We start from the raw sequence: 17,483 nt of genomic DNA on the forward strand, positions 1-17,483 counted from the left end.
TTCATGCCATCATCTAACGCTCTGTTTGTAGGAGGATCCATACCATACCAAGTATGAAAGTCATTCTGAGCAGTTATTACTGACCCGCACTGCGCAAAATGTAGAACACGGAACATTTTCTGTTGTTCCGACACCATTTTCACTAGAGCTGAAGTGAGCCCACATTGCCGCTACCTAGTGGTAACCATGGAAACTCGAGAGATTCCTCTTGTTCATGCCATCATCTAATGCTCTGTTTGTAGGAGGATCCATACCATACCAAGTATGAAAGTCATTCTGAGCAGTTATTACTGACCCACACTGCGCAAAATGCAGAACACGAAACATTTTCTGTTGTCCCGACACCATTTTCACTAGAGCTGAAGTGAGCCCACATTGCTGCTACCTAGTGGTAACCAAGGAAACTTGAGAGATTGCTCATGCACAAATCTCAGATAACAAAATAGTTACGATTTTTTTAAAAATTGGATGATTCTTTTTGATACTCTCCTGTAATGTGTTATGGCATTAATGGTATTCACTTGCATGGATTAAGTTTTACCTTATTTAGCTTGTCTGATCATTCACATTACAATGCCTCAGATCATATTCGACTTGACTTGGATCAAATTTTTACACAAAAAATATCGTATTTATTAACACTGTAGGACAAGACAGATTGCTACTTCCCATAAAGATGCCATGTTAAGTTCCAGCCAGACACAATTTCAAGAAACACACACCATTCATTCACAAAAGCAAGTGCACCTCATGCAAACAGCACTACCAGCTCCAGCAGCTCGGACCAGAATCCTGGACTAAGCTGCCAGAGTTGGTGGTTATAGCTTGACGTAGCATATAGGATTTATTTCATCAAAATCTGATCGTGGGGAAAAAAGATATTCTAATTTAAAGTTTTGTCTAAAATTGGCATATATATCTGTTTCAACATGTTGATCTCCATACCTACTAGATGAATTTTTGTAGGGTTTTTATAGGTAACTTGAGCAAATGTTGGGGCAACATACAGGTTTTATTTCACCAGAATTGGAACATGTAAGAAAAGATATCATAAATGAAATTTTTATCTAAAATCATCTACCCAGCATAGTATTTCAGATGTTTACCACAACAACATGATCCTCAGGGTATAATTCACAAGTTAACTGATAGATGATGCTGTTAGTTACAAAGTACACCAAAGAACCATTAGACGACATTAATGTTTTTAAGTCACTGACATGTGTATTTTCAGAAGTTTACACCAGTGACAGAATTTTGCACTTAGGTTTCTATCACACAAAATCAATTTGAAAAATGGTTTCCTGATTATTCTGTTGCGAAATTTAAGCCTATTGAAATTGCATAATAAAGTGAGGCTTGAAATTCCCTCTCTCCAACATAACATCATGGAAACAGATAATTTTGACACTGCTTTTTGCAGTGGTTGTTCCCACGGGGGAATACAGTGATATGATTGTTCCTTGGTATCAACTTGGGAGGAATATATTTGCATTACTTCTGCCGTAACAGAGGACTGCTTATTTAAATTTTAACATATACTGTTGTAAGATGAGTTTCACCTGGGATGTTAGGATGCATATTGACTGCAGTTTATACTAAGACAGACTTTATTCAGAAAAAGTAGATAGCTTTAGTATTTGTGAAGAAAACACTCAGTACCAGTGACCCAAAATAGGATAGTGGCACCATTATCATAATCATAGTATTAAAAACAAATATTCCAAGACTTACCAAGCAGGAAAGCGCCGGTAGATAGGCACAATAAATAAAACACACAAACACACACACAGAATTTCTAGCTTTCGCAACCGACGGTTGCTTCTTCAGGAAAGAGGGAAGGAGAGGGAAAGACGAAAGGATGTGGGTTTTAAGGGCTGTGTATGTGCGGATGGATATGTGTGTGTGTGTGTGCGAGTGTACACCTGTCCTTTTTTCCCCCTAAGGGAAGTCTTTCCGCTCCCGGGATTGGAATGACTCCTTACCCTCTCCCTTAAAACCCACATCCTTTCGTCTTTCCCTCTCCTTCCCTCTTTCCTGAAGAAGCAACCGTCGGTTGCGAAAGCTAGAAATTCTGTGTGTGTGTTTGTGTGTTTTATTTATTGTGCCTATCTGTTTATATATATATATATATATATATATATATATTAAAAACAAGCGGGAAAGCGCCGGCAGACAGGCACATGAACAAAACACACAAACACACACACAGAATTACGAGCTTTCGCAACTGGCAGTTGCTTCGTCAGGAAAGTGTTTTGTTCATGTGCCTGTCTGCCGGCGCTTTCCTGCTTGGTAAGTCTTGGAATCTTTGTTTTTAATACATTTTTCCCATGTGGAAGTTTATTTCTATTTTATATATATATATATATATATATATATATATATATATATATATATATATATATATATATATATATATATAGTTCTTGTGAATGATTCACCATTTTATTATTACAGGAATGCCCTCAGTTGCTGAGAACTACAGTCCTCCTGAGTCATCAGGGCCCTTTCCTCCAGCGGGGCCATTCCAGTGTTTACAGGCTCTGGGCATTCACCCATCTCATCAGCCACAAGATGACACACCTGTGTCTTTTCTTGAAGAATCTCTTAGAAGACAAAATGGGGCAGTGACGGGTTTTAATGGTGGCACAAATGGCTTTCTTTCTGGGAGGGTATGTGCAAGTGTTCTGTATCTTTCTTGAAACTTTCCTGTTTTTTGAAAATTTTGAAGTTCAGGATTCAACTGTGTTTTTAACACCTTAAGGTCCAGCCACTTAGGAAAATTTTGGGCCCAGAAAACCAGTTATTTATGCAATTCTTTCAGTTATTACTGTCACATCTGTGCTAGATGTTTCTTAAAGGGCAATACATATTAAAAAAAGACCAAGCTTCAAGGTTTACTTTTGACCTCTATTGCAGTTCTCCGATACATTACAAGCTGTGCAATGATGGTACAGAAAGTATCATTTTCACTCAAAAAAAAAAAAAGTGCAACATGTGGATTTCAGCACATTCACACATAACTGTATTTTGTGAAACAAATTCTAACAAAGAGATACAGTGGCTGGCCAGTACTTACTTCAGCTCAGTACAGGTGATAGATACACAAAACAGAATAAAAAATTTACGTATCCTAGCTTTCGGAACTTTGTTCCTTTGTCAGGGAGGAGAGAGGGGAAAAAAGGGGAAGAAGGGAAAGTGGATTCAGTCGCTCACAACCAAGGTTATGAAGCAACAGGGGAAAGGTAAACAGGGAGGGTAGCAAAGATGGAGGCATGGGTGTCAGAGGGAAGCCAAAGATATTCTAATGTAAGTACTGTGCCAGCTTCAAACCAAAGAGGATGCACACAGAAGTAAAGAGGTATATGGTATAAAGACAAACACAACTATGTAGGATGAAAAGATGCGTGAATGGCTAAAGAGGAAAGGGAAAGAGAAGAAGACTGAAGAGTAAATGGAAGTGAGGTTGGTTAACATAGGTTCAGTCCAGGGGGATGGCGGGATGAAAGGCTGTGTTAGAGTGCAAGTTCCCATCTCCGCAGTTCCGAGGGTCTGGTGTTGGGTGGGAGAAGCCAAATGGCACGTACGGTGTAGCATGTTCCTAGGTCCCTAGAATTATGCTGGAGGGCATGCTCCGCTATTGGGTATTGGACATCTCCTAGGCGGACAGTTCGTCTGTGCCCTTTCATGTGCTCAGCCAGTTTAGTTGTTGTCATACCAATGTAAAAGGCTGTGCAGTGCAGGCATGTCAACTGATAAATGACATGTGTAGTTTCACATGTGGCTCTGCCTTGAATTGTGTATGTTTTACGAGTAGGGGGGCAGGAGTAGGTGGTTGTGGGGGGATGAGTGGGGCAGGTTTTGCAGCGGGGTCAGTTTCAGGGGTACGAGCTGCTGAGTAGAGAAGGTGGCCTGGGAATATTGTTGGGTTTGACAAGGATGCTACGAAGGTTATGGAGGCGATGAAAGGGAACTCTGGGTGGTGTGGGGAGAATATTGTCAAGGGATAATCTCATTTCAGGGCTTGACTTGAGAAAGTCATATCCGTGCCGGAGTAATTTGTTGATGTATTCGAGGCCAGGATAATGTTGGGTGACAAGCTGGATGCTTCTGTGTGGTCTGGGGGTAGGAACATTATGGTTGTATGGGGAGGAATGTACTGCTCGGAAGATCAGTTTGTGGACAAGGTCTGCAGGGTAGTTGCGGGAGAGGAAAGCACTGGTCAGGTTATTGGTGTAATTGTTGAGGGATTCGTCACTGGAGCAGATAACGTTTACCATGAGTACCTAGGCTGTAGGGAAGGGAACGTTTGATGTGGAATGGATGGCAGATATCAGAGTGAAGGTACTGTTGTTTGTTTGTGGGTTTGATGTGGACAGAGGTGTGGATGTGAGCTTCAGCAAGATGAAGGTCAGCATCCAGGAAGGTGGCTTGGGTTTTGGAGAAGGACCAGGTGAAATTCAGATTCAAAAAGGAGTTGAGGTTATGGAGGAAATTAAGGAGTGTTTCTTCACCATGAGTCCAGACCACAAAGATGTCATCTATAAACCTATACCAGGCTAGGGGAAGCAGCTGTTGGGTCTTCAGGAAAGCCTCTTCCTTGCGACCCCTGAAGAGTTTGGCATAGGACGGAGCCATCCTGGTTCCCATGGCCATTCCTCTGATTTGTTTGTAGGTCTGGCCTTCAAAGGTGAAGTGATTATGGGTGAGGATGAAGTTGGTAAGTGTTATAAGGAACGAGGTATTTGGAAGATCTTCAGGTGGACATTGGGATAGGTAGTGTTCAAGGGCAGAGAGACCATGGGTATGTGGGATGTTTGTGTAAAGTGGTGTGGCATCTATGGTGACAAGAAAGGTTTCAGGTGGGAGCGGAGTGGAAATGGATTTTAGGCTTTCTAGCAAGTGGTTTTTGTCTTTGAGCCAGCCGAAGTGGCCGAGCGATTCTAGGCACTACAGTCTGGAACTGCGCGACCGCTATGGTCGCAGGTTCGAATTCTGCCTCGGGCATGGCTGTGTGTGATGTCCTTAGGTTAGTTAGGTTTAAGTAGCTCTTACGTTCTAGGGGACTGATGACCACAGCAATTAAGTCCCATAGTGCTCAGAGCCATTTGAACCGTCTGTGTCTTTGATGTAGGATGGGAGTCTGCGGGTGATAGGTTGGAGGTGTTGGTCTACCAGAGCTGAGATACATTCTGTTGGGGCTTTGAAGCCTGCTACAATGGGACGGCCAGGATGGTTCTCTTTGTGGATTTTGGGTAATAGGTAGAAGGTAGGGGTACGTGGCTCAGGTGGAGTGAGTAGGTCTGTGGAAGCCGTTGTGAGGCTTCTTGAGGGACCTTGGATTTTTAAGATTTTCTGCAGCTCAGTCTGGATGGAGGGAATGGGATCGTGGGTAACAGCTTTGTAGGTTGAGGTGTCAGAGAGTTGACACAGCCCTTCTGCCACATACTCCACACAGTCAAGTACCACAGTTGTGGAGCCTTTATCCACCGGGAGGACGACAATAGAGCGGTCTGTTATCAGCTCCTTAATGGCACGGGATTTGGCTGGGGTGCTGTTGGGGGTTGTCGGGATGTTCTTCAAGAAGGGCTGGGCAGAATCTCTGGATGTGAGGAATTCCTGAAATGTCTGCAAGGGATGGTTTTGGAGGAGGGGAGGAGGATCCCTTTGAGAAGGCGGTCGGAACTGTTCTAGACAGGTTTCAACACTGTCTAGTATTTGGGGGCTGTATTTGGGTGGTGAAGTGGTATTTCCAGTTGAGGTTCTGGGTGAATGAGAGGAGATCTTTAATCAGGGCAGTGTGGTTGAATTAAGGCGTGGGGCTAAAGGTTAAACCTTTTGATAGAACAGATGTCTCTGGAGGAGAGAGGGATCTAGATGAGAGGTTTAGAACTGAATTGGGACTGGTGATATCTGGCATTTGACTGTGGTTATAGTTGCGATTTGGTCTGTGTGGGGTATGTGCTGGGATTGGGAGATTGAGTAGGGTGGCTAGGCTAGGTTTGTTGGCTATGAGGGGGGTTTGTTGAAGGTGCTGTTGTGGTTGGTGTTTGTCAGGGATAGGGAGAGGGACCCCACTTATTAGGTGTTGCACTAGCACTGTGGATAGTTTTTTCAGGTGGTGTGTGGCATGGCTTCTAGGATGATGTTCCTGAGTGGGGTTTGAGAAGTGGAGGACTTTGAAGAGAGTTAGGAGCTGTTGGGGGTGGTGGTTATACGAAGTAGTGTAGAGATTCAGGACAAGTTGGGTAAGGGCTAAGGATTGAAGTTTCTGGAAGTCCATGAGAGACTGGTGGAAGGAGGGATTGCACAATGTCTGGTGTTGTGCGGCTAACAGGCCTCCCAGTGTGAGCATCAACTTTGATGTCTGTATGGCTCGCCCTGAACTGAGCATGCCACTCAAACACATGCTTACAGCTCATTCTCTGTCCCCCAAACACTTGGTGGATCATCACAAGGGTCTCCGTAGCACTTTTCCCAAGATTCGCACAGAATTTGATACAAATGCGGTGTCCTGTTTGTGGTTCCATCGTAAAATTGCCACACACCAAACTCTGAGTAGTACGGAAAGCACTGTGGACACGCAACACGTCCTCCCAGCTGAATGCTACTCTACATACTGACTCATCAGATATGCAGCTCTCACCACCTAGCAGTGCAAAGATCTACTACTCCTCCTTTTCAGATGGCAGCACCAGTCCCGAAAATTTTGGATTCCACCTCTTAGAGTTGTCATTCAAATGTAAATTTGAAAGTATGGCCTTGAACCCATTTCTGCTCATTGTAGATCCTGGGAAAGGGCTAGAAAAGAAACTGTATAGAGACCAGTAGTCTGCCAATTTTGAGTTCTTCACAAGGCACATATGAATAATTGTGGCAAAAAACAAATACATTTCATGGAACTTCACTCCAACCCATGAATGCCAAACACTGTGTGGCTTTAGTTTGAAGCCAGCCTTCAGTTTATCATAAACACTTTGCATACCTGTTTGTTTCTGATTTTATGTGTTTCATCATGGAATGTGGAAATAAAATAGAAAACACATCAAGTGGAGTGGATCTTTCGTCAACTGCAACTCTTACTCCAGTTATGCCAGAGAACTGTGGCAAAGGATGCTGTAGGTCCTTGAATGTACAACCTAAACCAGTATCTGTTGATTTTGTTTGTGAAGACCACTACCTTTTCTGTGGTGGCGCAGAAGACAGTGTTACAGCAGAAGAACATTGTCACTTGGAAGTTATTTGGACAGCAGCATATTCGTCATCAGATTCATCTGTAAAAGAAAAGACGAAATGAAGACAAATAAAATGTAACTTATTCATAATTGCAGTGCCAGGAACTGAAGCAACAGTACTAGAGATGACAAATTATATCACTCTGTAGCTTACCTGAATTTGAATCTTCTTCGGACTGTTTCCACTCACATATTTCTCCCTCTGCTCCAGAATCAATCAATTCGTCTTCCAGTGCCTCTAAAATTTCTTGATTACTCAGTGAACATGTTGTGGGATCACAGATAGCGATAAAACCAAATGAAACCGCATGAGAATAAGATGACAATGTAAACACACAAGAGCTCAGTCAGGTGCGGTGGCAGCTCTAAAGTTGGCTACTGCTTCTTTCCAAGTAATTCTAGAACCTGACAACAGAGAGCAGGGACAGTCAGCCAGATGTCTGTACAATGTTCTCACATGAAACAAGTCATTTTCAAGCAACAGGAGGCTTGCACGACATGAAACATTGCGGCCTGAGGTACACTCAGGCGTGGGTCATTGAGCTCGGTGCTGTGGCCCGAGCCACACTCGGGCTTTGTCACCAAAGTGTTAAATTTATGTGTTTGTCAGCCTTACTCCATTTGCTTCTGTTTCAGCAGGTGGTTATTAATTAGCATCTAAAATATTAACCCACTGCTAAATAATTAGCAACATGCAGAGAATTATTATGTATAATATACCTACATCTACAGCATCCCTGAATCTATGTCTGGATTTTGGAATTATTAGTTACTTCTGCAAATAGAAAAGACAGATAGGTTGAGGAAGGCTTAAAAAGAGTGGTTGGTTTCTCAGACCCCAGGGTGAGATGAATGTGTCTGTCATCAATTTCATGGGAGACAAAGATCTGTATCAGTTGTTGCTAACTTCATAGTTTATCAAACATTCAGAATAGAATGATAAAATGTTTGCAGTGGTAAACAAAAGAGAACCCTCACTAGACATCTTGTTCACTGGCAAGTAAGGAAAAGAGGGGGAGGGAGAGCTCTGAAATATAATAAATAGAGTTTGTTGTATATTTCGTACGTGTAAGTAAGGACTATTAGCGCAATATTATAATGAAATGATTCTCTTCTTTGTGGCTGTTTTCATTAGTGTTTTCACAAATGTGGATTTACCCAGTATTCCAGATAAAGCTGAACAAATGTGGGAAAGCAAAAACAAAGGCTTCCAAATATCATTGAGACATTACTGATCATCAAAGTACTTGCATCAGGTTCTGGGATCAAAAGCCCATCTGTGGGTTTGATAATATAGATGTAAAATATAGAAGTATTGAAATAGAGTGAAGGAAATTATGTCTTGCACATGAATTTGATTTGAGAATGGTTAAAATTGTTGTTTTCATGCTTCTGATCAACATTATAAGAATAAACATCCCTTTATGGGTTCCTATAATTTTTTCAATTTTTTTACTCATGATTGTAGCTTTAATACAACCCTTCTTATTTGTTGTTTTGGATTGATTATCTGTCATAATAATTCCTGTATGAATGACAGCCTGTTTCAGAAGGTCCTCTTAGTGATAATGAGAGTGAAAGTAGCAGAAATCGAACATTCCATCGCTCTATATCTATGGGTACAAATGGAGCACCGTGGAGCAGACGAGAAGGAGATGGTCGCATAATTATGATGCGGAAACGTAACAACAGTAGTGGTGAAATGATTAGTGGTGAGTTTTCAATGTTTTAGAACATATTTATATCACCAATTACATTGTTAATTATGAATACTATTCTTGACATGCTTTCTCAGAGCCTCATGGAAAAAAACTACACCAAGTATTTTTGTAGGAAAATAAAGTTAAGTGTTAACGTTTCATTACTCATCTGAAAAATAAAGTGGCAAGGTATTTCAGTTATATAATGCTAATTTTTAATCTTGATTTTTACAAAGGCACAGACGGTGTTTAGAAAGGATAGATTGCATGCGTGTTTGTCGCTGTTAGTAGTAGTTTATCCTGTAGTGAAGTAGAAGTGGATAGTTCCTGTGAAATATTATGGGTGGAGGTTACACTCAACAACCGAGCTAGGTTAATAATTGGCTCCTTTTACCGACCTCCCGACTCAGCAGCATTAGTGGCAGAACAACTGAGAGAAAATTTGGAATACATTTCACATAAATTTTCTCAGCATATTTTAGTCTTAGGTGGAGATTTCAATTTACCAGATATAGACTGGGACACTCAGATGTTTAGGACGGGTGGTAGGGACAGAGCATCGAGTGACATTATACTGAGTGTACTATCCGAAAATTACCTCGAGCAATTAAACAGACAACCGACTCGTTGAGATAACATCTTGGACCTACTGATAATAAACAGACCCGAACTTTTCGACTATGTAAGTGCAGAACAGGGAATCAGTGATCATAAGGCCATTGCAGCATCTCCGAATATGGAAGTTAATAGGAATATAAAAAAGGGAGGAAGGTTTATCTGTTTAGCAAGAGTAATAGAAGGCAGATTTCAGACTACCTAACTGATCAAAACGAAAATTTCTGTTCCGACACTGACAATGTTGAGTGTTTATGGAAAAAGTTTAAGGCAATTGTAAAATGTGTTTTAGACAGGTACGTGCCAAGTAAAACTGTGAAGGACGGGAAAAACCCACCATGGTTCAACAACAAAGTTAGGAAACTTCTGCGAAAGCAAAGAGAGCTTCACTCCAAGTTTAGGTGCAGCCAAAACCTCTCAGACAAACAGAACCTAAACAATGTCAAAGTTAGCATAAGGAGGGCTATGCGTGAACCGTTCAGTGAATTTGAAAGTAAAATTCTATGTACCGATTTGACAGAAAATCCTTGGAAGTTCTGGTCTTACGTTAAATTAGTAAGTGGCTCGAAACAGCATATCCAGACACTCTGGGATGATGATGGCATTGAAACAGAGGATGACACACGTAAAGCTGAAATACTAAACATCTTTTTCCAAAGCTGTTTCACAGAGGAAGACCACACTGCAGTTCCTTCTCTAAATCCTCGCACAAACGAAAAAATGGCTGACATCGAAATAAGTTTCCAAAGAAAAGCAACTGGAATCACTCAACAGAGGAAAGTCCACTGGACCTGACGGAATACCAATTCGATTCTACACAGAGTATGCGAAAGAACTTGCCCCTTCTAACAGCCGTGCACCGCAAGTCTCTAGAGGAATGGAAGGTTCCAAATGATTGGAAAAGAGCACAGGTAGTCCCAGTCTTCAAGAAGGGTCATCGAGCAGATGCGCAAAACTATAGTCGTATATCTCTGACGTCGATCTGTTGTGGAATTTTAGAACATGTTTTTTGCTCGAGTATCATGTCGTTTTTGGAAACTCAGAATCTACTCTGTAGGAATCAACATGGATTCCGGAAACAGCAATCGTGTGAGACCCAACTCGCTTTATTTGTTCATGAGACCCAGAAAATATTAGATACAGGCTCCCAGGTAGATGCTATTTTCCTTGACTTCCGGGCAGCGTTCGATACAGTTCCGCACTGTCGCCTGATAAACAAAGTAAGAGCCTACAGAATATCAGACCAGCTGTGTGGCTGGATTGAAGAGTTTTTAGCAAACAGAACACAGCATGTTGTTATCAATGGAGAGATGCTGTAGTATACAGAGAAGTTGCAGCATTAGAAAATTGTTGCGAAATGCAGGAAGATCTGCAGCAGATAGGCACTTGCTGCAGGGAGTGGCAACTGGCCCTTAACATAAACAAAGGTAATGTTTTGCAAATACATAGAAAGAAGGATCCTTTATTGTATGATTATATGATAGCAGAACAAACACTGGTAGCAGTTACTTCTGCAAAATATCTGGGAGTATGTGTACGGAACAATTTGAAGTGGAATTATCATATAAAATTAATTGCTGGTAAGGTGGGTACCAGGTTGAGATTCATTGGGAGAGTCCTTAGAAAATTTAGTCCATCAACAAAGGAGGTGGCTTACAAAACACTCATTCGACCTTTACTTGAGTATTGCTCATCAGTGTGGGATCCGTACCAGATCGAGTTGATGGAGGAGATGGAGAAGATTCAAAGAAGAGTGGTGTGTTTCGTCACAGGGTTATTTGGTAACCGTGATAGCATTACGGAGATGTTTAGCAAACTCAAGTGGCAGACTGCAAGAGAGGCACTCTGCATCGCAGTGTAGCTTGCTGTCCGGGTTTCGAGAGCGTGCGTTTCTGGATGAGGACCTACTCACTCCACCTGAGCCACGTACCCCTACTTATACCTCCCGAGGAGATCATGAATGTAAAATTAGAGAGATTCGAGCGCGCATGGAGGCTTGCAGACAGTCATTCTTCCCGCAAACTATACGCGACTGGAACAGAAAAATGAGGTAATGACAGTGGCACGTAAAATGCCCTCCACCACACACCGTTGGGTGGCTTGCGGAGAAATAGATGTAGATGTAGAATAGCATACATTTGCTTTGCATAATGTTTATACTCACATATTTGTGGTTGTTGCTTTCAGATGGTGGTTCCTCATTATTATGTTATCCCTCGGCAGCACTACAAAAGTTAGTTCCTAGTTTAGATCAGTCAGCAATTGTGTCACTGACCAAAACAGAACAAGCAAAAGGTAGCCTTGATCTTCTGAACCGTCCAATCATGATGTTCCTGTTTCAGCAGCATAATCTCGATTATATGCAGCTTGCAATGAGGCAAGCTTTACGTAAAGCTACTTGCAGAGTCTATGCAATGCAGGTAAGTAAAGCTAAAAAGACCATATCCAGTGAAATTATATTTATTTTTTCCATAAATGTGCCTTTTCTCAACAGTTGGGTTCAAAGGTGTAGTATTTAATACAACATGACACAACCTGCCTTTGACATTTGGTTTTAACATCACAATGTTTCAGTAGGCATGATCCTATGACAGATGATATCCCCCTCGCCTTCCTCTGACCTTTGAACTGCCAGTTAAAGGGGACATACATACTAATTTGGGCTCCAAACCACAATGCAGCCTGGCAGTTTTTATGTTAACAAATCATTTTCAGAGATGAAAGAAGTGACAGAAAATATCCTAGCTATTTAGCAGTAGCAGCAGAACACATACATATCAAAATTAAGAAAATTTGCAAGCTTTTTGGAGCCACTGGCTCCTTCCTCGGGCAGAAGGGTTAAAGGGGAAGAAAGAGGGATGAAGAAAATGGACTAGCAATGTTGAGGAATGGGGAGTGTTTGGAAAAGCTGCCCAGAACCTGGGTCAGGGGAGACATAGACAGGATGAGAATGAAAGATTGATTGCTGGGGAATGCACCACATGGGATGTGAAAATTCGAGAGCTTAGAGGTTAGAGGTACAGTAATAAGCAAGACAGCGATTACTAACAAAGCATTGGTCAGTAGTAAATAAGAGCAGAAAGTTAAGTGCATAGTATGTGTCATGTGTAGGGGGTGGGAGGAAGGTGTTTGCAGGGAAAAAGAGACAGGTCAGAAAATAAAATACATAGAAAACTAAAAGAGAGTGAAGAAGGTTGCTGTGAAGAAATGCAGAGACTGAAGAAATTAGTGTAAACTAAGGCCAGGTGGGTAGTGAGAATGAAGAACATGTTGTAATGCCAGTTCCCTCCTGCAGAGTTCTTAGAAGGTCATGTCACCTATGGTGAAATAGGCACCAAGGTCATGTTGTAAAACATGCTCTGCAGCAGGATATCATTTATTGCCAATGTACACCTTCTGCCTATGTCAGTTCATCCTGGCTAATAACCTGATGGCAGTCATACCAGTGCAAAAGACCAAAAAGTGTTTGCATAACAGGTGGTACATGATACATCATTTCAAAGGTGGCTCTCCCTTCAATAATGCATGTTTTGCCAGTTACAGACCTGATATGGGTGGGGGCAGGAGGGAGCATAGGGCAAGTCTTAAAGTGTGTAAGTAGGAGCCGTAGGTTAGGGAAATAGATGCAGAAGGAGCATAAGGTCTAACCAGGATATTGCAGAGAATGAGGGGGGGGGGGGGGGGGGGGGTGACGAAAAGCTATTCTAGGCACTGTGGGCGAAATGTTGGATGTGAGGTAGAATGAACCTCATTCAGGGGATGATTAAGTTATAGCATTGTCAAAGTTGCTGATTAATTCATTCAAGACAAGGATAATACTGTGTGCAAGAGGTTTATTCCTAAGCTGGTTTTGGAGAAATCAGTCATTACAGGAGTAGATGTAATGACCTGATCAATCTACTTTTGAACTAGGCTAATGGGATAATTGTGTCCAGTGAAGGCTGATGTGAGAATGGTAGTGTATTCTGTAAGTAGTCTGCATGGGAACAAATTTGTTTATTTCGGGCCAATGCTGTGTGGAAGGGAATGTTTGACATGGGAAGGATTGCAGCTGTCAAAATGTTAGTGATGCTGTTTGTTGGTAGGTTTAATGTGAACAGGAGTGTGTAGCTGACCTTCATTGAGGATGAGATCAACATCAAGGAAAATGGCATGTGATTCAGATAAGGAACATGTGAAATTTAATGGCGGTAATATATTTAGAGGTTCCAAAAATTTTAACAGGTCAGCCTCATTTGAGTCCATAAGGCAAAGGTTTCATCAGTGTATTTAAACCAAACCTAGAGCTGAAGGCTTAGATATTCTAAGAAAGCCCCCTCCAAGTGACCCAGGAAAAAGTTGGCATAGGAAGGAGCCATCCTGGTTCCCACAGCCATGTTGATGATTCGTTTATACGTCAAAATTGAAGTAGTTGTTGGTAAGTATAAAGTTGATTAAGGTGAGCAGGAAGGACATCATAGGCTTGGAATCAGGTGGGCAATGGTTGTTATAGACACAGGTGCCATCGGTGGTGACTAGTAAGGTTTGTAATGGGAGTAGGACAGGCACAGGTTTCAGACAATCCAGGAAATCGTTGGTATCTTTAATATAGGAGGGAAGTCTTTGTTCTACAGATTACAGGTGTTGATCATCTAAGGCAGTTATACATTCAGTGGGTGCTTTGAAGCCAACAACTACAGGATGGCCTATTTGGTTGGGATTGTAGATCTTAGGAAGAAGGTAACAGGTTGGGGTGCATGATTTGAGTGGAGTAAGAAGTTCTGCAGATTGAGTGTTTTGTTGTTGGGAGGGGCCAAGGCTTTTAAGGAGGGACTGTAGGTCAGTTTGTATCAGAGAGATGGGATCTCAATGGCAGATGTTGTACATAGAGGTGTCAGTCAGCTGGTAAAATTGTTAGAATCTCTAAATTCATCCTCCCAATCAAAGTTTACATGGGCCTATGCCAAATCCAATGCCACTTTCATTGTTGCTGACCTCATCCACACTGAATGTCAGCTACACACTTCTGTTCACATTAAACGTACTAACAAACAACAACTTACATTTATACATTTTTAAGTTTCCCTCCCTTACTGTCTTGGCATTTGAGGCAGATGTATTTGTTCACATGCAGACTCTTTACAGAAATGCACCACCATTCTCACAACAGCCTTTACTGGATATAATCACCCCACTAGCCTAGTTCAAAAGTGGTTTTTCTGGGACGATCTCATCCAATCCTGGTACAGCTGATCCTTCAAAAAACCAACTTGAGAGCACACCTCTTGTTACTTGGTATTACCCTGGTCTTGAACGTACACTACTGGCCATTAAAATTGCTACACCACGTAGATGACGTGCTACAGACGTGAAATTTAACTGACAGGAAGAAGATGCTGTGATATGCAAATGATTAGCTTTTCAGAGCATTCACACAAGGTTGGTACTGGTGACAACACCTACAACGTGCTGACATGAGGAAAGTTTCCAACTGATTTCTCATACACACAGCAGTTGATGGGCGTTGCCTGGTGAAACACTGTTGTGATGCCTCGTGTAAGGAGGAGAAATGCGTACCATCATATTTCTGACTTTGATAAAGGTCGGATTGTAGCCTATTGCGATTGCAGTTTATCGTATTGCGACATTGCTGCTTGCGTTGGTTGAGATCCAATGAGTGTTTGCAGAATATGGAATCGTTGGATTCAGGAGGGTAATATGGAATGCCATGCTGGATCCCAGTGGCCTCGTATCACTAGCAGTCGAGATGACAGGCATCTTATCCGCATGGCTGTAACGTATTGTGCAGCCATGTCTCGATCCCTGAGTCAACAGATAGGGGACTTTTGCAAGACAACAACCATCTGCACGAACAGTTCGACGATGTTTGCAGCAGCATGGACTATCAGCTCGGAGACTATAGCTGCAGTTACCCTTGATGCTGCATCACAGACTGGAGCGGCTGTGATGGTGTACTCAACGAAGAACCTGGGTGCACAAATGGCAAAACGTAACTTTTTCTGATGAATCCAGGTTCTGTTTACAGCATCATGATGGTCGCATTCGTGTTTGACGACATCGCGGTGAACACACGTTGGAAGCGTGTAGTCATCATCGCCAAACTGGCGTATAAACCGGCGTGATGGTATGGAGTGCCATTGGCTACACGTCTTGGTCACCTCTTGTTCGCATTGACGGCACTGTTAACAGTGGATGTTACATTTAAGATGTGTTACAACCCGTGTGTCTACCCTTCATTCGATCCCTGTGAAACCCTACATTTCAGCAGGATAATGGATGACCGCATGATACAGGTCCTGTAATGGCCTTTCTGAAGACAGAAAATGTTCGACTGCTGCCCTGGCCAGCACATTCTCCACATCTCTCAGCAATTGAAAACTTCTGGTCAATGGTGGCCGAGCAACTGGCTCGTCACAATACACCAGTCATTACTGTTGATGAACTGTGGTATCATGTTGACGCTGCTTGGGCAGCGGTACCTGTACATGCCATCCAAGCTCTGTTTGACTCAATGCTCAGACGTATCAAGGCCATTATTATGGCCAGAGATGGTTGTTCTGGATACTGATTTCTCAGGATCTATGCATCCAAATTGCATGAAAATGTAATCACACTTCAGTTCCAGTATAATATATTTGTCCAATGAATATCTGTTTGTCATCTGCATTTTTTCTTGGTGTAGCAATTTTAATGGCCAGTAATGTATTAATTAACTACTTTGACAATGCTATGGATTTCTAAAATCATTTCCTGAAATGAGTTTTATTGTGATTCTCCCCACCCCCACTCCAATGTAAGACTTACACTATGCATTTTCCTAACACTACCTCTACCAGCCCAGTGACTGGCAAAACGTACGTACATTATCAAAGGGAAAGCCACTGTGAAATGACACTTGTCACATACCAGCTGTTGTGTGGAAACTGTTCTGCCCTCAACATTGATGTGACTACCACCAAGTTATCAGTCATGATGAACAGACACAGACAGGGGGTGTTCTCTGGCAACACACAAATTCCTGTTGCAGAGCGTGCTGTACAACATGACAGTCATGACCTCAGTGCCTGTTTCACCGCATATGCCATTCGAATTTTCACCTAACACTGGTTTCTTACAACTATGCAGGTGGGAACTGGTGTTACAATATGTCCTTGGTTCTCACCAACCACTTGGTCTTAACTGATGTTAATGGTCTCAGCATTTCTTCTCAGTAACTATTTGTTTCTTTGCACCCTTTTACTCTTCTATATATTCTATTTTCTGACCTGTCTATTTTTCTTTGTCTCTCCACTTCTACCACATACTGTATACTTAGGTTTCAACTTTTATTAATTATTGCACAGTGCCTTGTTAGTAAGCTGTGTTTTACTCATTATCCTATCTTCCACCATGAAGCGCTCAGATTTTCAAATCTCATGCAATGCAGACCTCGGCAATCAGTCTTTCTTTCTCATGCTGTCCGGTAAATCTCCCATGATCTGGGGTTCTGGATGACTTTACCAAATTCTCCCAGTTTCCTAACCATTGCCAGTCCATTTCCTTCATCCCTCTAACTTGTTTTTCAAACCTTGTGCCAGAAGAAGGTGTCACAGATACCAAAAGCTTGCAAGTTTCCTTATCCTTCATATATGTGTGTTCTCCTGCCACTAGTTGGTGAGTAGATTTTTTATCTATCCATTGACATTATGTTTTCAAAAATTGAAAATAGATTATTTTCATAGAAAATATTCTGGATCTGTCTAGGGGTTGAACCACACTCTTTTGACACTGGCTGAGCTACCAAGCCACACGCAGTATATGCAGTATTTGTTATACCTGCCAAATGCAGCTTGAATTTCATCTTCTTGTCTTCTTACTTGAAAAGTAATTTGCTACTTACATTATAGTCAGTAGGTGTAAAAATCTACATGACCATATCTGTTTATCAGTG

The 17,483-nt window shown here is 41.9% G+C and overlaps 1 protein-coding gene across 1 annotated transcript in view; it reads left to right on the forward strand.

Annotated features, from left to right (window-relative positions):
* Positions 1-17,483, forward strand: part of LOC126267346 (E3 ubiquitin-protein ligase MYCBP2) — a 1,244,949-nt gene that overhangs the window by 1,083,810 nt on the left and 143,656 nt on the right. Inside the window, exons 53-55 of the mRNA XM_049972469.1 lie at positions 2,461-2,675; positions 8,779-8,950; positions 11,741-11,973. Of these exons, the coding sequence (XP_049828426.1) occupies positions 2,461-2,675; positions 8,779-8,950; positions 11,741-11,973 (620 nt within the window). The remainder of the gene's footprint in view (positions 1-2,460; positions 2,676-8,778; positions 8,951-11,740; positions 11,974-17,483) is intronic.

The sequence above is a fragment of the Schistocerca gregaria genome, chromosome 4, assembly GCF_023897955.1.
Source record: "Schistocerca gregaria isolate iqSchGreg1 chromosome 4, iqSchGreg1.2, whole genome shotgun sequence".
Taxonomy (NCBI): Eukaryota; Metazoa; Arthropoda; class Insecta; order Orthoptera; family Acrididae; genus Schistocerca; species Schistocerca gregaria.